We start from the raw sequence: 21,527 nt of genomic DNA, 5'->3' as shown, positions 1-21,527 counted from the left end.
ACACGTGCAACAGTCTCTGCATAGCACCCATTTAATCCATGCCACCAAAATGGTAAATCTGGTAGTTACCAATTTAGAGGGGGGTCAAAAGGGCTAAAGCCTTAGACTGCTCTTAATCATAAGATATCCTCAGACAAACCTCCCCAGTCTTCATTCTGGCTCTACAAACACAAAATCAAGCAGCAGTGAAAATTTCATAGTTACTACTTTAACAAATTATTCGTAGGAGTGTTTGTCTAGATACACTAAGAAAAATATTCTGAACTTCATGCAAAAAATAAAATCAGTTATTTATAACACTAGTGTACTTCAGCTGCTATTGATTTTCAAGAAAACAAATAATTTAATTAGATTAACTAAAGTCCACTGCTAGGAAAAACGCAACTAGCAAAGATGAAGAACATCTGTTGGAGGATCCCAATAAGTTGCATTGTAAGAAAAAGCTCACTGTGGTTTGATTTTGATATTTTTTTAAACAGAAGCATGAAGTTTAAGGATAGAGGAGTTTTAAACCTTAAAAAAAAAAAGGAGCTTACTGAAAGTTGTTAGAAACCCGCATTTAAAATTAACCACCACCCAGGAACCCAACTGAGCTTTTTCTTACAAGAAAGAACTGTAATATCAATTGTTCACTACTTATAACCGTAAGATTTATAAAATATCAGTAGGAAGCTATAGCAATTTTGTGTATATATTTAATCCCTGTGGTTGTATTTCACACAGAAAACTGATTTTTTAACCATTAATACTGCTCTGTAATTAGAGCAAAATTGGTGTTTTATGCCTGTATAAAGCAAAATTTACATCATAGGTTCACTTATTAGCTACCATACTCTCTCTGTTGCAATTTAGAGCAAGTATTTTAATACAGAATTCACTCAACCACATTTTTACATCACTTCTCCTCTGGTTACCATCATCAACAAATGAATTCTGTATGGTAATAATTCATAGCAATTATTTTCAGGTCGCATTACTATATGCAAAATGTTAAAAACAGTAGATGGATTAAGTACAAATGTCAATGGATTATCAAATTTATTTAGATTACTGATTTTAAAAAACATTCTTTCTATATTCAATCATACAGATTCTCTGGCATAACATCTAAAAAAATCTCTGCAATTATTTGTTACGAACATTAAAATTCAGCATTAGAATTTATATCTTCTTGGTCAAAATTTCTTCTTTTGTGTAGAGATAGACATGACAGAAGCTATTGCTAAAAGGGCACCAACAATGTGCTTGGTACTGTACAAGACAGAGAAAGACAGTACCTAACACAAGGAACTTGCAGTATGACACACACAGAACAGGAGACAATGGGAGGCAGATGCAGTGTTAACTTAATTCTCCCCCCCCCCCCCAGTGTTTTGAAGCCTCATGAAACACATCTTTAGCAGTAACGTGAACAAACAGAGGGTGAGAACACTACATGGCAAGCTGTTCCATGCAACTGAAAAGCCTCTGTACATATGAAACATTATATATTACTCTCTTCAGCATGGTGTTGATTCAAGGAAAGTATAAAATATAATGAAATGTAGATTGTAAGAAAGTCTCTAAACAGGAAGCACAGGATTTGAGAGACAAGATGTAGTAGCAGCTTTATTGTAAAGCAGAGAGTGTTCTCCAGTTGTTCAGTGAACTTACTGTGCATATTGACGGATAACCCTAGTAGCTAAAATCCTCAAAATAAGTATGATACATGCAATGGCAATGCAAGCTTCTTCACATTGCCTTGTCACAGCATGCCTCAAGCCTGTTCTGGAATAGAGCATCTCTAGGGATGAACTGGTAGTTTAGATTGCAGATATACTGACTCCTTGGCATGTCTACAGAGATTGTTGATAATAATTACATGATAATAGTTTTGTAATGTGGATGCTGTTCACTAGACCTCATATGACAGAGGCTACTGAACAGCTATCAGATGGCAAGGACTCCCAGTTAGTATTAATGAGTCTGAGAGCCTCTAAATTGGAAGCATTATCATTGGGATTTCTTGTAGTACTTTGAACACAGCTAGCTGCTCTAGAACACTAATTCTACCACTAGTGAGGAAGAAATTTTCCAGCTGGCATATGTGACATTAAGAATTTATTTTGTTTTTATTTTTAAATATATGAAGCTTTTGAGGACACAGCTTCTTTTTATAATGTCCTTCATAAAAAGACATTTACATTCTGTATTCCCCTATCCAATTCCATGTGAACAAAATTGAAGAAAAAAAGAGGGGGAGGAGTATTGTTACACAGCTAAACAAATTTTTTCGGAGGCAGAATTGGTGAAATGAGGAGATTTTAGGGATCTAGGGAACTGCCTGAAAACCTGAAGCAGCACACATTAAGTGAAAATTCTCTGCAATCATGTTTCCTAACTAAAAAACTTATTTTCTATTTAGAGAAATTCGCACAGCAGCTTTTCATCTACCGTGGTTCCCATTCCTCCAAAGACACAAGAGAAAGAGTTTGTTGGTTGTTCATGAAGAAAGCATGGTTAATGGCATTAAAAGGCTGATTTTACTTTTAAATAACTTTTATAATATAGATTCCACACTAAACTAGCAATACCAGCTTAGCCTGCCCCTATTCCAACAAATTGAGAACTTGATCTCTATTGTTTTAAGTAATACTAACCAACAGGGTGATGTTCCAATATTCCTGCAGTTTGCGCATATGCATACTTTTGTAATTTATTTATCACAAAGCCAGCTCTACTTCTATGATATGTTTAGGACATTTTAACAGTAGCCTCAAAAACAGTTAATGAAAAGTATAAAAGTGAATTTATATACTTTTTAAAAAAGTTTTACACAAATTCAACTATAAGCAGAGTAGTCAAACATCCAGCCAATCATAAAACAAATAATATAAAAACAGGATATAAAGATTATAAATCATACTTTATATGCTCAGATATAATGCTATGAAGAGTTAAGTAATTATAAAACAGACACATACGAAGAATACATGATAACGTGGCATGGTTTAGAACTTAACATAATTTTGGGATGGCCATATTTCTGCAAGTTATTGCAAATAAGTGCTGATCAAACCTCGATACCACACTACCATGTATCCCATATATGCCATGTTACCAAATAAATTATCTTAGAAGTGTTTTATTTATAAATTTTGTACAACCCAATGACAGCACACAGTATAACTGAATTACAATTAATTCAACCCACATGACACAAAATTTGACTAAACATGAATTGTTCATAAAAGTGATATTGTTTTAGCAATCTCATCTTGGCCCATAGGGGACAGATTTAAAAATATAAACATTTACTTCCATCATAAGTAACTAATCGGGCAGGAAAGAATATAATAATTTATGTCTATTCAAGTTATAAGCTTGAAAACAAACATTTAAATAATTGACTTAATTTGGGTTAAAGCTGTTGCATTTTGCTTTTGAATTCAATATTTTGTAACAAGTTACCCAAATCTCAAGAAACAAGCTGTGCAAAAGCTGTTTTATTTCACAGTTAGAGCCTACAGAGAGGATTCCCAAGTGCCTCACAAAAAATAATACACTTCTCCCCCAACCCTAGCACTGAGATGCAGCCACATCTTGCACTAAAAGATGCAAGAAAGCAAGTGAGACTTCAGGGGAAAGTTAAGTAGGATGAATGTAGTTTCCCAAATTGTACTCAAGTATTTTATTTACATATAGGCTTTTCTACAGCATTTATCACCATAGTATTTGAGCGCCTCTCAAACATTAATGAATATATCTTCACAAAACGTATAATCAGATAGGCACAAAGAGATTAAACATCTTGCTCAAAGATCACAGGAAATGGCACAGCCTCAATAGAACCCAAATCTCATGACCCAAACATGTCCCAAAACAGTTCCATAGGCATGAGATCATCTTTCCTATATCTAGCCAGGACACCAGGGCTAACACTTGTTTGTTTGTTAGCTATCCCTCAAAACAAGGATGATGTCTGCCATGGGGAAAAATCATTGATGAGACTTAAGATGGCTGAGGAGTCCAATTCGTGCTTTACAGGTTTTTCCCACATATGTGGCAGGTGGTTGCTTGGAAAGAGCACAACCGCTGGCCTGGATGCTGTACCCTTTCCTTCCTCCTATGCTCTTTCTCAGCCTCTTGAGCAAGGCAATTCTCTTCAAAACAGGATGAGGCTTGAGGTATGATACACCACCACTACAGCTCTTCCTAATTCGTGGGTCAATGCCTCCCTTCTTAAGATATACTTTCAGGGTGTCTTTGTAGCATTTCCTCTGTCCTCCACGGGTCCTGTTACCATGACTAAGTGAGAAAAGAGGAATTGCTTTGGAAGACGAGTATCAGCCATCCGTACAAAATGACCAGCCCAGCAAAGCTGATGTTTCATAATCTTTGCCTCAACACTGGTGATGTTAGCTGCAGAGAGAATGCTGGCATTGGTACAATGGTCTTCCTATCCGATACAGAGAATCTACCTAAAGCAGCGCTGTTGGTACCACTCCAGATGCTTAATATGGCTTTGGCATGTCACCCATGTCTCGCTCCCTAAAGAAGAGTGGGGATGACTATTGCAATGTAGACCAGGATCTTAGATTCCATCCACAGATCTGTCAGTAAAGACAGAACGGAGCAACTTTCCAAAGGATACGCTGTCACAACGGATCCTATGTTCAATCTCCACATCAAGATTGGCTGTCTGGGAGAGGTGGCTACCAATGTAAGGGAAATGCTCAACATTTTCCAGGGGTTCACCAATGACAATTTGTTGGAGAACAGGGGCAACTTGTTCTGAGGCAAGATGGAGGAGCACCTTACTCTTCCTAATGTTGAGGGAAAGTCCCAAGCTCTGATAGGCGTCTGAGAAGAGATCTAAGGTGGATTGCAAGTCAGCCTCAATGTGCGTGAGGATAGCACAGCTGTCAGCATACTGAAGGTCAGTAACAACAGTCCTGGTGACTTTAGTTTTAGAATGAAGACGTCACAGATTGAAGAGCTGGCCATCCATGCAATACTCTATCCCAATTCCAGAAGAACGGCAATCACAAAGAAGCAGCAAGTTTATGGCAAGATAGATGGGAAAAAGGGTTGGGGCAATAACACAACTGTGGTTGGCTGGCTGACACCTCTACTGTTGCTTAATATGCCTTAGCATCTCCAACAAGTACAGCTGATCAGAACTTACTTCACATCTCATTCTGAAGACTATACCTCCAAAATGCAGAGCTGCATTCTTCACCCTCCTGACATGTTGGGACAATGGTTCAGTATTGGGTTTAGGGGAAGACTGCTGTCTACTTAATCAACACCACCACTTCCTTCATCTCCCTGGGACTTTTAAGGTCTCCCAACCAATATATAGATTTCCATTGTTGCCCAATCTTCAGACACTTCATTAACTGAATGCCTCCCATTGACACACACAGTATTGCTTTTCCACCAGTGTTCCTACAATACAGCTTACTGGATATACTCGTTCATAAGCCGATTTTTTTTTTTAGTAAAAAAGGGAAGCACCAGAGAAGGGGGTCGGCTTATGAACGGGGAGAGAGAAAGGGAGAGGTGGGACACATCCCCTCCCCCCAACAGAGGGAGCAAGGAGAGGAAGCACAGCCAGCAGAGACAGAAGGGAAGAGGCGGGGCCAGAGTCTCTCTGCTTCTGGCCATGCTGCTCTCCCCCCAGCCTCCAAAGCAGCTGCAGCTCCAGGGCTCGGCCCCGCCCCCCAGAGCAGGCTGTGGCCGCGCCACCCGGCCCAGCCAGCCAGAGCAGGCTGCAGCCATGCCACCCAGCCCAGCCCGCTGGGACATGCTGCGGCCATGCTGCCGGGTCTGGCCCGGCAGAGCAGGCTGCGGCTGTGCTGCCCAGCCTGCCGGAGCAACTCCAGCCAGGTCAAAGACATCCTCCCCAGATAAGGTGGGAAGGGATGGGATGGGGAGAGTGTGAGGGTCGCGGGCTAGGGATGGGGTCATGTGGAGGTGGCTCAGGGGTTACTCCCCTGACCCCCAGCTCCCCCCCCCCCCCCCCCAAAAAAAAATTCCTCACCAGTTGCTGTCCTCGGCCCGTCAGGGTAAGCAGCTGGCACACTGGGACACTTTGTTTACTTAGGTTTACCTCCGTGCCTGCGGACGCTCAAGGTAAACAAACCATCTCAGCCCACCAGCAGCTCATCCTGATGGCCTGGGAGCCAAAGTTTGCTGACCCCCGAATTATAGGGTCGGCTTATGATTGGGTCATAAAAAATGTTCCATTTTTACTTATCCATCTTGGGGTGCGGTCGGCTTACAAACGAACCGGCTTCTGATTGAGTATATACAATTTATAAAATACAAAAAATGTTCAGTGAAAAAGAAATCCTTGCATGAAATTAAGCATATATATAAAGTTTCTAAAGGATTGAGGTCTAAAGGTCTGATGGTGAGATGTGTCCCATACACAACTCCCACTGATGTCAGTGGGAGTTATGTATGAAGAACACATTTCCCAATAATACTGTCATGATATGCAGGCTTGCATTAATTAGTCAAGAATGCTATTCTCATTAATTCTTTTGCTTTTGTGGAATATGAGCAATAGCAGAAGCACGAAATCTGACAACAGTTAGGACGACAGTATTTCATTGGTTTATACTTTAGGATTATGTTCATAACTATAAGGACTAGAAACATTTTTAAAAGAAAGATCAGATTCTGCAGAAACTGAATGTGAAGTCACCACATTCACACTGAAAGTGCTCCACTCACCAGTGGCTGAGTTTTTCAGCCTCTGTTTACTAGGACACAGTAGAACTATCTTAAGCAATCAAGGGGGACAAACAAAAGCAGCTGCTTACAGAGGTGGTCTTCTAATAGAGATGGTGAAAAATTATGTTCTCACCCATTTGTGGAGATCCCTTATACAGGTTAAAATGTTTGGGGATTTTTATTTTTAAAAATTGCTTTTGCTAGCATTATTTATATGCACAACGGTTATATACTACTAAAGGCATATTACAGCCTTTAGAACCATACACAATCCTACAGTCTACATATAGCTGCTCTTTCAAACTGACAGCTTCCAGTCGAGAAGTTCTTCCTCTGATAGGAAATTCTCATGGCAGTTCCAAAATAGCCTCCACTTCCACACGCAAGCTGCTTATCTCAGTGGGGGAGCAGGTTTTTAATACCCCTCCCCCCCCACAAAAAAAGTTTTTACCTTCAAAAAAGTAGACAGAGGAATAACATTGAAAATACACTTATTCTTCCTCATATACAGGGACAAGAAGTCACTAACTGAAATTAGGATGCAAGATATTTTAAAAAGATAAAAAATACAACTAATTGTTGATTTTAATGAAGCACATACTTTAGTAATATTTAGTAAAGGATTAGACAATTATATGAATAAAAATATGGAAACAAAAAGTAACCAATTGTGATTTACCAACAGATCTTTTGTCCAGACTGTTGGAATTTCCACTGAACATAAACATCAATATTTACAGTGAAATATCCAAACTGTTCTGCTGAAGACCCCTGGAGGAATAAATATGCTCCAGTGATAATACGTGGGTTGAACAAGATTTGGGAAATTCTAGTGAAAGAAAAGTTCACCTACAAAAAAAAAAAGATTACAAAACTATTTTGAAATGTGGTTACTAGGAAAAAAAACAGAAAAAAATCTCACCAGCTGGCAAGCCTTTAACAGTTATGTTCTTTGTTTAGTAAACACTGATGGTAACGGTTTTGTTTAATGAGATTAATTATTTATGTATTATTAAATGTATATAATAGTATCTGAAACTATACTTGTATTGGGACTATTATGTAGGTTTGCACAGTATTAGTCGGAGACAGTATCTCATACTAATGGCCATCATTGAATTACTGAATGGCAATTCCTATAGCCCTAAGTGAAAAACTGATACTTTATTATTGTTCTGTACTATACTCAGAGATACAAGGTGGGTGAGGCAATACCTTTTATTGGACCAACTTCTGTTGGTGGGAGACAAGCTTTTGAGCTTCACAGAGCTCATCTTCAGATCTGGAAAAGGTAGCCAGAATATCACAGCTAAATACAAGGTCGGACAGATTGTTAAGAATAAGATTAACACACATTGCAAGAAACTTCTTAAAATGAAATAGGCAATTAACCTTTTTCAAACCTGAAAGAGAGGTCTGTGGAGCTCCAAAGCTTGCCTCTTCCACCAACGGAAGTTGGTCCAATAAAAGATGTAAACTTACCAACCTTGTCTCTCAAATCCTGGTATCATCATGCTACAATAACAATGCAAACTATATTGTTTGTGTTATTTATGTGTTACAATGTCAAGTATTAAAAACCATTAGCAGTTTTAGCTGGAATTGTAAACAATCATGAAATTGGCCACATGACCTTTACTCATCTACAAAACTATGATGCATAAGGAAAAGTAAAATTACTTTTCAGCTGTTCAATATGAGATGCATAAATGCGCACAAACGCCATAGCATTTTATGCTTATGGAAGAAAAAAGTCACCACAGGCAAAGAGTTGAGCTATGACCTCAAGAGCAAAATGTTGTCTTTTAACAAAAGTATGCCTCAGTAACTGTTTTGAGTTACTAAATAGACTGGTAACTGCAATAAAACAGGCAGTGGATTATCAAATAAGGCCCTGATTCAGCAAAGCATTTAAACACTTCCTTAACTTAAAGTGAACCCCAATGCTTAAGTGCTCTACTAAACCAGGATTTACTTAAGATTGTGCTTAAATGCTTTGCTGAATTGATGCTTACATCAGGAAACAACAAAGAAAATATAAAATGAAAAAAGCAGTATCCACACAGAAGAAAAAAGTGCATACAGAGATTAGAAATTGCCACAGATTTTCTGGAATACCATACTAATTTCAATGCCAACCTGAGAAAAAAAGAATAGTTGAAAGTGGCATGGAAAACTGGCTCTTGTAAATATACTTATAATGCAAAGTGGTTAATTGATCACATCAAGACCTGAAAAATTTTATTTCGCAGTTCCATAATATGACAAAAAATGTATTCTTTTCAAATGGAAACGTATGTGCCCCTCTGCACCTCCACACATAGAATGTCAAACTACCGTCAGGGTTGCAGCTCTTTCAAAGATGAGGGTGAGCTGTGTATCACTGATAACTTTAGTGGCCAACACTCAATGTGTTGTCAGTGTGAAGGGAGCTAAGAACACTGAAGAAAAATGAGCATCAAGTACACATGAAACCACAGCATGTAAGTCTCCAAAATCAGTACATTAGTGAGATGAGCGCTAACTGAACTGAGGACTGCTCTATACTAGGAAATTACATTAGTATAACTATGTTGCTCTTGGATGTGAAAAATCCACATCCCTGAGCAATGCACTTAATCCAGCCTATCCCCTGGTGTACACAGCAATAGGTCGATGGGAGAATTCTCCCATCAACTTTGCTACTGCCTCTCAGGGAGGTGGAGTACCTACACTGATGAGAGAAGCCCTCCTGTCTTCACTGAAGCACTACAGAGGCACAGCTGCAGCATTTTAAGTGTAGACAAGCCCTGAATGTTTGTAAGTGATTATAACAGCACGGAAAGGTTAAGTACATGACACTCTAAAAAAGGTGCTCTACAGTATAAAGCATCTCCTGGAAAACTGCCAGGGACATACAAACGGACAAGCCTATAAGAGGCCAATTCACTCTTCAAACAACTCTTGCCTGTGCATGTTTTCCTTTTAATATTACTCACAACAGCCACTGCTTCCTCCCACTTAAAATCTGTAAAATGATGTTCCTTTGTGTGATAAACATTTCTGAACAGCTAATCATCATCAAAATGTGTTAGAAACACTAACCAGTTAATGATACATGCATTACATTTAATGTATTAAAAATACAGTACTTAATTTTTTTTTTAAATGACTGTCAAGTAACAATCCATTTAGGGCTCAAAGAAAATCTTTAGCTTTGAGATATAATGTGCATATGAGGAGCGGATCTGGTGAGAAAAAAGCATACTGATGTTTGAAAAAACTTGGGATTGGTAGAACTGAAGAATGTATTCTATTCTTGTGGACTTTTTCTGAACTATTCAGAGACACAGAAATTCACTGAAATAAAAAGATCCTCCAATGGTGACACATGAATTCAACATTTCAGTATTCTTCATTGTCAGACCCTGGATTCACTTTGCATCAACTAGCATGAAAGGAAAGATCCTACACTAAAATATATAATTTTGTGTTAAACCTCTTTAAAATCCTGAAGTCCTTAAACTGAACTCCCACTGAAGTAAAAAAGCAGTCATATAAAGAGTGCCATTTTATATTTAAATGACATCATTAATCTATCAAACGGTGACAAAAATCTCAATTACATTTCCACCATCACAATGTAAAATAAACTTCAAAAGCAACAAGGATACAGATTTTTGTTACTTATTGGTCACAATCAGGAAAATAGTTAACCCAGAGATCATAAAAGAAATCAGAAGGCTTGGGGGGGGGGGGGGGGGGGATTCAATAAATAAATAAAACACTATTTCAAAGAAGCAAAGTCCACATTTAAAAAGAAAATGGAGGGAAGGAGAAAATTTCCCATTGTAAAAAATGAAAAAGGGAGGCAATTTTTTTATTTTGTATTATTTATTTTTAGTGTCAAAATAATCTAGGGGTAGTAGAATGAAATTAAAGGTAAATCTTAGGCAGAATATTAGGAATTATTTCTGACTGTAGGATACAATAAAACAGCCTCCCAAAGGAAGTCTCATTGCTTGTAATTTTTAAAACTAGACTGGACAAAATGCTGCAAAATGCTGACATTGTAGGGAACAATCATGCATTTGCAGGGAGACCGATTATTTACTAGGTCACTTCCCATTTGTAACTTCTGCAATTCTTTGATTCTAGGAAAGCAAAAGCTTTAGATGAAAAAACCCATGGAACATTTTCTGTATGCCATAACAATATATAGCATTAGTAGAGTACCAAACAGCTAAAATGTCAGTAGGCCTGTAATATCCACCTCATTAGGAAATTCCCCTCTTACCACAATAAAGGAGTGACGAGAGGAAGGTTTCAGAGCATCCTTTGAAAATAGGAATAATTAAGCTTCCCAAACCAAAAAAGGATACATCACAGTTTATTAGCACCTCTATCTATAAATGAGTCTTAGCTGGTATGTCATCCTCTTACTTTCACCTCAAGTAATAGGATTACAAAATGCAACTAAACTATGAGAGGAGAGAATAAAGAATGGGATGATTTTTCAATCCTATAATTTAGCAATAAGATGTTCCTAGGTCAATAGCAAGGATGGCAGAAGGAGAACCTCAGAAATATGGAGTGCTCACATGATAGATCAACAGAAACAGATCTCTCACAAGACAAAATAATAACCCATTAAAATGTTCATAGGACAAAGCTCAAATACTATTTTGCATTTATATAGCATATTTTACCAGTGACCTCTAAACATTTTACAAGCCTTAAACTTTAACATGCACATGAGATGGGCAAATTGTACATTCCTGTCACAAATTGGTGCACAGAGAAGTTAAGTGACTTTCCCACGATCTTACTAGGTGTCATTGGCAGGGTTTGAACTGCTAGTTCAATGTTATAACCTTGAGAACATCATTAGTAAATAATAAAATACACAGGGGCTGGTAGAGACAAGAGGGCTTTTTTAAATTTACTTTATTACTAGGGATTTTGCGGTACAATTAAAAAAAATTGCTTTCTAAACTCTGGGTTTAAGATCTGAGTTCATACTTTAACGGCTCTCCAAAGTCAGAAATGAACAGTGGAAATATTTTTATTTCAATAACTGAATAATGGTGAAGTTTTGAATGTCTTTTCTACTTCATTCTATATATTTCTATGACTACTGACTATTATTCTAACATTTATATTTTAAAATAAATTAAACTACAACATTAAGACATAATGCCTTTAGAATAGTTAATATTAACTATACCTGAAAGAGGCTCAAAGAAGAGAGTCTAGCTTCTGGATTTGAGCAGTGAAACAGTAAAGAAGCACACATGCATCAGGTATGACAAAAAAATAGTGATAATTATCAAGATTATTAAAGTGCAACAAAGAAATCTAAGGAAGAGATATGGATAAATTAAAAAGAGCAACATCTATAAATATTAGGTAGCTTGCAATTCTAGCAAAACACATACAACATAGGGACAATCTCTAAATAAATCTAAAGCTTTAAAAAGAAGCTTTACATATGTGTGTACTAAATACAAGGTGAAAAGAATAAAAAAGCTGAAAGATAATACTGTGGTAGTACATATACTACACAAACAGAAAAACTAACAGGAGATTACATGCTAAGCATGCTAAAAAGCGCTTTCTACCATATTAGAAAAGTGAGAGCCTTCATTAGCCAGAGTACAGCATGCTGGCGCTTAGGCAGGAGAAGTACCATTTGCTTACCTCCTGTAACAGATCTGCCTGCTCAATGGCTTTGAGAACGTTTTTCTTGGAGGTCTCCTGAACTTCCCCTCCCAACAGGAACTCATCCAGAATAAAATAAGCCTTTTCAAAATTGAAGATGATATCAAGTTCACACACCTGAAAAGCACAGTAAATGTTGTGATGGGGGGGTAGCATGCCTTATTAAGGTTGCCCAACACTTCCTATTATTAGATTCTTCTTTCACTTACTCATAACTTTGCCAAACTAACTGAAAATTTCCATTTCAGGCATTTTCTTAAGGCTGAATTTTTTGTGGTGAATTTCAGCCAAAGTGGTTCCATCACTTCTGAGAATGAGGCTAATGAGAAATGCATCTTGCCCACGTTAAAAAATTCTGGAGACTGTTTCTCTGACAAGCTCTGGTACCCCCATGCTTTGGAGCAGGGACTTGAAATTTGGCAGGAGGGAGGCCTTTGTGTCAGGGATGCGCCTTTCACTGTCCCCATGAGAATCCACCCAAACTGGGCCAAATCACATGCATCTGAAAAACCACAGTTCGCATCTGCTAGTAGAGATTTGCTTGAATTTCAACATAGCTAACTATAATTCTATCTGCACTGAGTATGCTCTAGACTGGGGCTGCACAGAACTTTTCCTGAAATTGCAGCTGAAGGAAAGTAGATTGGGAAGGAGCCTGGGGGGAGAGAGGAACAGGACATACAACCACCTCCTCCCCTGACAAAGGTCTTGTGAAGATAGGTTAGTTACCAGGTTGGTTTGGAAGAACAAGTGATGTAAGATTTGCCAGATATAGATATAGATATATCAGATATCCATGTCCAGCAGAAAACATATCACTTTTAAAATATCTTGTACACTAAGCAAGAAGATGATGCACTTACTATATTAACAAAAATACATAATGGAATTCTGTAAAAAACTGAAACCAAAATCAGAGTCACTAACTTACACTGCCAAAATACTTGTCAAGTAGTTCCACATAACGATGAATTATTTCCAGAGTTATCAGTTCATTGTCCTGATCTTCAATAGCACAGCAGAAATAAAGGCTTGCATATCTGCAACAACAAAATTATCTTTATGTTATTATAAAAACACCAGCCCCCATGTCAGTTAAATTAGTGCTCCTGAAAGGTGACAGATTGTTCTCAGTCCTGGAAACTAAGATCTGTGTATCCTCAGAAGTAACAGATTAGAGGCAGCAGCACTGCAAGCTTGCCCACATAGTATGACTGCTGTTCCTTAAAAAGAACTAAGAGCAATCACCTCCATGGATCAAATAATATTTCAATTTCTATGGCCTTTTTAACCATTGGCTTCTCTCACGTCAAACTGAGCTTGTTAGAAAATTGAAATGGCCTTTTCAATTTTTTCTTTTTTTTTAAGCTTGTTTTGTCAAACCTGATTCAACAGAAAGAAAAACAGTAACTCAGAGGATTTTTTTAATGCATTACAAAACAAATTATGTCTTTTATACACAGTTGTTGGGTAAATCACTTTCTACTGGCTTGGTTTTTAAAAGAGTACAGAAAGCATCCAATAGATAAGATTTGAAAATCTAAATTATAAATAAAACATTAACATTAAAACATCAGTCTGGAAAGAGAAAAATATCTGTGTTTTTCTAGGACAACCATTTGAAGCTTACTCTAATTACTAGCACTCAAAGCAAATCTGTCTGAATACTTCTATTCTGTTACTCAAGGCACATGACTTTCTCCACATTCATTTTAATGTCAGCTGATTATTGCTATGTTCAGCTAAATTGTTTCCCTTCCAATGCTGAAGGATAATTTGAATCTCATGACAATAGCAGACCTTCATTTCAAGTTAAATGAGTAATAAGCTCTTAAAAGGACAGGCCTTAAATATAATTAAACAAACAATTTGACCTGTTTCAGACAAAACAGCTTTTGTGTCACTAAACAAAAAAACAACAACAAATGAACTTCCACTCCATAACACTTGGTCACAATACAGTGTCCACAACTAAATACAGATTTTAAAACTACACGCAACCCTTTGAGATTCCGTTTTAATACATCAAATTACTTTTCAACAATGCAAAAGATTATATCACCTGGACCTTTCTTCTTAGAAGACTGTTTGTCCTTCATAACCACATTTAAAGGCAAATTTAAGGTTAGAAACCCTGCTGGTCTAGTATTTTCAACTAGGTTAAAGCAAGCGTTAACTAGAATGCATGTTCAAGTTCTACAACATGCAGTTTGGAGGGGAAAATTTAAATATATTTAAGTACAAAAGCTTCTAAGTTGCAACTCCCTAACACAAACTGAAGGCAAAGGTACCTATAATGATATGCTGGCTGGGAAAAGAGCATTGTCCTTCAAAACATTCAGCAATAATCAAATCAAAACAGGAGCAAGCCTGACCTCTTGAAGAAACACACTTCCATATCCAAGCAATGAACAGCAAGCACCTACACCAGATTCAACCACAGTTGTAAGGGCCACATCTGTAATCTTTTGAAGGAATAAACAAAGGCACATGCCCTCATCAGGCCCCAATGCTTGAAGGCAGTCATATTGGTTCTCCTATCTTGGACCTCAAAATATCCAAAACAAGCCCTGAGACGGGCAAGCTAAATCTCTTGTCAAGTCTAGAGTGGGTCCTCTGGAGATGAGAATGTGCAAGAGTTTATTTCTGTGTTTTTTCTCACTGACATATGTGAAAATATATTTTCAGATTTTCCTCTTAAAACACTTCATTCAGAGGATGTCTTGCCACTACAAACCATGATGAAGGGTACAGCCTTGATCAAAGCATTTCAGCTTTCTTGATTTGTGAACATTGAGTATTTCAATGTATATATGGCACAAGCTATAAGCTTACCAAATTTGTATTTGAGTTTGTACTGCTCTCATAACAAAACGATGTTAATGAGGCCCTGGGGCTTAAGCAGTATATGTTTACTGCCAAAGTTTTAAAGAAAGTCAAACCACTGAACTGGTAGACATCGTTGGCTACACACCTGGAACCAGAGTCTGTTGAAAAACTAATTCAGCTTTGACAGCAGTAGCCTCTTTTGCAGATGCAGAGAAAATAATTTCTTCATTTCAGGTTATTTAACTATTTTAAGTTCAATGATTAGTTAATTCAAAGTTAAAAAGCATTCGAACGTTGAAAAGCAGTAAAGCTTGTTTTCTCTTCCAAACTATGAATAAAAACTAAATGTGAGAGGCTGAGATCTGCTATTTCTAAAATCCTGAAGGACACGGTGACCAGAAACAACTAGTTCAATTCACTAACTGCAGGTAACACTTTGTTTAATAAATCAATTAGTTTTAAGCAGGTTTTGATTAATTTTTTTTTAATGTATCCAGCATATTTAAGGTAGCTTTAGTTTACTAATTAAAATCTTTAAAATTTTAATTGCATTTTAATTGCATTTGAGTTCCTATCCAAAGAGCTCAAAACGAACAAGTAAAAAAAATTAATCTTGCAAATAAGAAACGCATTATTCATTGTTTACTAACATAATACAAAATAAAAAATTAAGCATCTGAATAAATGTAAAGCAAGCTATATAACTGCTTAAATAAATGTGTATAGAAATAACGTTTCCTCCTAAGTTTGCAAAGAGCAGCACCAAATTTAGTGTAAAACAGGGGTCTCAAACATTTTTCTGCGGGCCGCGAGCCCCTGGCAGCCCCCCACCCTCCCCCAGTGTTTACCTAGAGCGGCTCCGGCTGGACATGCACCGGGGGCAGGGCAGGCTCCCTGCCTGCCTGCCTTGCCCCCACAACACTCCAGGAAGAGGCTGGAACTTGGGGAAGGGGGGGCAGAGGGGCTGTGAATTGCTTCAGGCACCGCCCCCAGCAGCTCCCATTGGCCGGGAACAGGGAACCCTCTGCCCCCCTTCCCCACATTCCAGACTCTTCCCGGAGCAGCGTGGGGGCAGACAGGCAGGCAGGGAGCCTGCCCTGCCCCCAGTACGCGCCAGGCCAGATCCTGCCCCCCAAAACCCCTCCTGCAGCCGAACCCCCTGCCCTGAGCCCCATGCCGCACCCCTCTTGCACCCCGACCCCCACACCTCCTGCACCCCAACCCCCTGCCGTATCCTGCAGCCCTCCTGCACCCTACACTCCGACCCCCTGCCCTGAACCCCCTGCCTCACCCTGCACCCCTCCTGCACCCCAACCCCCTGCCCTGAGCCAGATGCTGCACCCCTCCTGCACCCTGAGTCCCCTCCCGCACCGAGCCCCGACCTCGTGCCCTAAACCCCCTGCCGCACCCCGCACCCTTCCTGCACCCCAACCCACTGCCCTGAGCCCCATGCCGCACCCCTCCTGCACCCCGACCCCCTGCTGTACTCTGCACCCCTCCTGCACAGAGCCCCCTGCTGTACCCCTCACTCCTCCTGCACCCCACACTCCAACTTCCTGCCCTGAGCCCCCGCCACACCCCACCTGCACCCCCTGGGGGCAGGGAGGGGGCAGAGTTGGGGTGGGGATTTTGGGGAAGGAACTGGAATGAGGGCAAGGAAGGGGCCTCATGGAAGGGGTGGAGTGGGGGCAGGGCCCAGGGCGGGGGAGGGGAGGTGTCAGTAATGCAGCCCTTGGGCCAATGTACTAGTTCTCATGTGACCCTTGCGGTCATTTGAATTTGAGATCCCTGGTGTAAAGACTGTATTTAGTTGCAAATTAACATGTTTTAAGTATTGTCAATCAGTTAAACAACCTCTCTTTAGGAGTACAAAGGCAAAAACATTAAAATTGATTGCTTAAAATTCGCTTTGATTTAAGTGAACCTACTACCTTGCTCTAATATCTGAAATTCTCACAATTAGGTAGTTCTAGAATAAATAAGTATAAAGCATGCATTTCAGCAATTTAGATTATGAAATAAGAAAAACGAAGAACCAGCAACACGAAACTAAAAAATGTTAAACGTTTTATGTTTTTTAACAAGTCATGATTTTCACCCAATGTGAATCAAACTGTCCCCAAACTATGGGATAGATTAGGCAGACCTTGGTAGAGGATTGGCTCAGGATTCTCTGTAGCATCCTCAAACTTGCAACCAAAATGAAGCACCTCTTGCTAAGAAGGATTGTGACCCCTGCCAAGGTTTGTCAGTTTCTGTAGATTGTCTGGTTCTCTTTTGGCTGCCTGCCCAGGACAAAGACTACAAGAACTCCCTGAATATGAAGGATTGTTTCCAAGGCTGCTCTTGGACTCTTGGGCCACCAGAGCTTGCTCCTATTCCTTATGGGTTTCATCGTTATCTTTGGAAGAATGCACTTTCTCCAAGCCCAAAGGCACTATCACACTAAGTGTTTTTTTATCACTACTTAAATCCAGTCCTCTTAGTGGTGTTCCCTCAGCTGTGTGATGACCATGACTACCCAAACTTGAAGAAAAACAAGGAAATAAAACAAAGGAAAAATTAAATTACTTTCCCGGACATCAATTAACTTGCAATTTTTTTAAACTCCTTTTATAAAATTAGCTTTTAGTAGGAGAAAAGCAATTTCACAGCTGTTTTGTATTACATTTAAAAGGTCAGCAGAATCAAAACATTTCAGCTGCACAACCTTAGCATTTTGCAAGTAAACAGGTACAAAGAGATTTCTGACTAAGAAAATAAACAGTACTTTCACCCACAGAAAACTGATCTTGATTTCTCAAAGTGAAAAAATACTTTTTTGTATGGCCAGCAAAATTCTTTTCTTATTCATATATCTGGTGCCTTTGAGCCCAAATTATATTTGTAACCAATTTATAGTTACCCACTGCTTGAGGTAAACATGTTTATAGAATTTAGTCATACTAAATAGCCATTAGATCATACATTATTTTTCATATTTGTATTCATCCTTTTACTTAGACAGCTGAACACAGAACCGGAAAGAATCATTCTTTCTTAAGTTTAGGAAAATCTATCCTTTGTTCTTCAGCACATTTCTAAATGCATGAGTGGCTCTTTACACATGGATGCTTCCTACTAAGTTATTAAATAAGATTTAAGGAAAAAAAGCCCAAAACCAGCCTGTTTTCATCATCATAAGGGAGAAAACATTTCACTTTCATTATTTTCTTTGCTATTCATTACATCTTTTTTGATGTCTAGTAATTACAAGCTTAGTGAGACAGAACCACCTTTTGTAGACAATCTTCAGGTCTCTCCACTCCAGGAAGCTGCACATTTTCGGTTTACGGGCCAGCACTGTCTGAACAAGTTCCCTTGTGATTTTCTTCTTCTCTTTGTCAGACAACGGGACATACCACTTCTGAAGTCTGAGCTTCCCTTGACGACTAAAAAGCAACATAAACTGCATCTGTTGAATTAACAAATAAAACTGTAATGAATTTGTCCTTCAGCTGTATCAAATGCAAACATTTTAAAATTAGTTTTATTAGTTGAAAAATGTTTTAAAGTAGGAAAAGAAATGAGAAGTGTCAATGACAGCCATCCAAAAGCTAGTATATCTACAAAATACTTTTAAAGGTGTAATCACTGTCTTAACTAAGGCACGTTCTACACTAGAAAAATGAAGCACTGCTGATAACAGATGTCCACAATGAGTGAAACAGTGGGCTACAGAAGATTAACGTGTAGACAGAGAAACAGTGTTCAGGAATTTCAGAAACAGAGGTTAACACCACCAGATGCTGAACGCATTAGTCTATGTTTTCAGCTAAACTGTGCTCAGCACTAGTACACTGGCACCTTTTGCTGATACTTATTGTCACCAACATAGCTGGTCTACTGTAGTCAAATTAAGAAACTGCACCCTCAGCCCCTTAATGTCAAAACCCATGATTTCTGATACCAAATTCACTGCCAACTGGATTATAGGTATTGCATTAAGAATACTTTTTGTACTTATATTAATTTATTCCAGAGTATGTCAAAGCACTTTAAAGACACAGATTAAGTTTCCTAACTCCCAGGGAGGTGGCAAGTCTTTCCCCCATTTTACAGATGGGGAAACGGGAATAAAGATGAAGAGATTGGCCAAGCGCTGCTGTCCCTCCCCCACAGAGATATTACTATTGAGTTTGAGAAAGCACTTCTGTTAAGCACCTTTTCCTGCATTTTTTGGGCTCAAATGTCCATTGAGCTTGAAGAGCAAGCGGGAGCTCCGGCGAAGCCCAATTAGCCTTTCAGGCGGGTCTGCTTCGCTAAGGGTCCTCAGCCCTGACCCGGATCTGCCCCCCCCCCCTCCCTCCCAAGGGCTCCGGCACTTGGCCGGCTCGACAGCACGGCGGGGCGGGAGAGCAGGCGGCATCCTCGGGATGCACCGGCTCCTCACGGGCGGCGGCAGGGAACAACCCGAGGCCGGGCAGCGCCAGCCACGGAGCCGCCCGGGGGCAGAGCGCTGCCTCCGCCACAGCCTCGCCCGGCCGGACCGGGGAGCCCGCGGCAGGCAGGCAGGCGACATCACCCCCCCCCCCCGGTGTTTAGAGTCCGTTCCCCGGGGGCAGAGCAGCAGTTTAACCGTCGCGCGCACGGCGCGGGGGGGAAAGCGCACAGCGCAGTCCCGGGTGCCACCCTCCCGGAGTCCCGTTAAATCACGGCGGCCACACGCGTTTGCGCAGCGGAGGGAGCGGCGCGGAGCCCGGTCTCGGCCGGGAAGGGAGGGTCTATACCCCGGGGACTCTCCCCGAGCAGCCCCCCGCCCCGGCCGGACTCGGAGACGCTTACCGTGCCCGCAGGAGGAGGCAGCAGCGGCGAGCGGGGCGGGCGGAGGAGCCGCCGGGAGGCTCCGGCTCGAGCTCTTGGCGCGCGCGCAGCTGGGCGAGAAACAACCGCCCCAGGGCCCGAGCCGGGAGGGAGGGGCCGGGCGCGGCGAGCGGCTCCGAGAGGGCGGGGCAGGAGCGAGAGGAGGCGCCGCTTTTCTTCCAACAAAACTTTATTAGCTCGGCGAACACAGGCGGCGCAGGGGCTGCGCGCACCCGGCTTGGGGGGAGGGGCCAAACGGTTGGACCAGTCAATCAACGAGCGGGACATATAAGCAGCTCGTGTGGTAGACGTGCAGCAGCCAATCAGCGGGCCAGGCACACTGGCAAATGAAAGGAGCCAATCAGCATGACAGATCCACAATAGGGGTGAAGTAGGGATTACGGCAGCCAACCAGAAAATCAAACACACATAGCGTTTTTTTGCAGTAGCCAATCACCGAGGGAGACACAGATCGGAAAATGGCCTCAGTAAATCAGCAGCTTGACGATAAACCCCTCTAACCCGCCCACAAAGCCGGAAGTGATTGAGTGCTAGAATTGCTCACTGCGCATGCGCACCTGGTAGCGTTCCCTAGTGTAATCTAAACACATTTGAATCCCAGGGGTGTTCCCTAAAGCACGTCACGCTCGGATGGGGAGGGTCGGGCAGGCCCGGCCCCGAGGGAGACCAGTGTTAATGGCCGTGGGGGCAGCGTGTGAGACACGTGCTTCCTCTGCCCCCAGGCCAGGGTATTTCAGCGGCTGTATCAGGGTGGCGAAGGGCAGTCGGTGGTTTCCAGTTGTTCCCCTGGGGGCGGGCACAGTCACAGTCACTGAAGAGGGGATATAGTTATTACCCCGCTCGTGGTACAAGGTTTAGTTATAGAGAACAAAGACTTCCTTGGTGACCAGCTGAGTCTAATGCCTTGCACTTTTAATTAAAAAGAAGAACAGGAGTACTTGTGGCACCTTAGAGACTAACAAATTTATTAGAGCATAAGCTTTCGTGGACTACAGCCCACTTCTTCTATTAACATACAGAAGTGGGCTGTAGTCCACGAAAGCTTATGCTCTAATAAATTTGTTAGTCTCTAAGGTGCCACAAGTACTCCTGTTCTTCTTTTTGCGGATACAGACTAACACGGCTGTTACTCTGAAACTTTTAATTAAAATGCACACACTAGTGTTAATGCCACATTAAAGTTTGCGAGAGCATCTACTCATAAAGTCAGAACTTTCTCTAAGACTTACAGTTGTCCCTACAACTCTATACCATCCACGCTATGCATCTTGTATATTTTATAGTGCAAGTGCCTCCATTTCAGTCTTCTTCCTGAGGCACAACACGCCATTCTCCTTTGTGTCCCTCCCTAAAATGCACTGTCCCCGTATCTTTTATCCCTAGTTTTTTTTCCTCCAGAAATATTAACTAAA

The 21,527-nt window shown here is 40.5% G+C and overlaps 1 protein-coding gene across 5 annotated transcripts in view; it reads right to left on the bottom strand.

Annotated features, from left to right (window-relative positions):
- The window catches only part of AP1S2 (adaptor related protein complex 1 subunit sigma 2), a 62,806-nt gene extending 42,542 nt beyond the window's left edge, over positions 1-20,264 (bottom strand). For 2 of the 5 annotated variants that reach the window (XM_054007124.1, XM_054007130.1), the window contains exons 1-5: positions 20,077-20,262; positions 18,528-18,706; positions 13,355-13,463; positions 12,403-12,540; positions 70-161 (exon numbers count right to left, since the gene is read on the bottom strand). In XM_054007124.1, coding sequence (XP_053863099.1) covers positions 117-161; positions 12,403-12,540; positions 13,355-13,463; positions 18,528-18,706 — 471 coding nt within the window. In that variant the 5' untranslated portion in view covers positions 20,077-20,262 and the 3' untranslated portion in view covers positions 70-116. Of the gene's footprint in view, positions 1-69; positions 162-12,402; positions 12,541-13,354; positions 13,464-18,527; positions 18,707-20,076 lie in introns of all 5 variants that reach the window. The other 3 variants (XM_054007111.1, XM_054007140.1, XM_054007117.1) reach the window with 3 other exon arrangements.
- Positions 20,265-21,527: the final 1,263 nt, after the last annotated feature.

Source organism: Malaclemys terrapin, chromosome 1, assembly GCF_027887155.1.
Source record: "Malaclemys terrapin pileata isolate rMalTer1 chromosome 1, rMalTer1.hap1, whole genome shotgun sequence".
Taxonomy (NCBI): Eukaryota; Metazoa; Chordata; order Testudines; family Emydidae; genus Malaclemys; species Malaclemys terrapin.
Note: the sequence above shows the minus strand (reverse complement) of the source record. Positions and strands in the feature narration are given on the sequence as shown.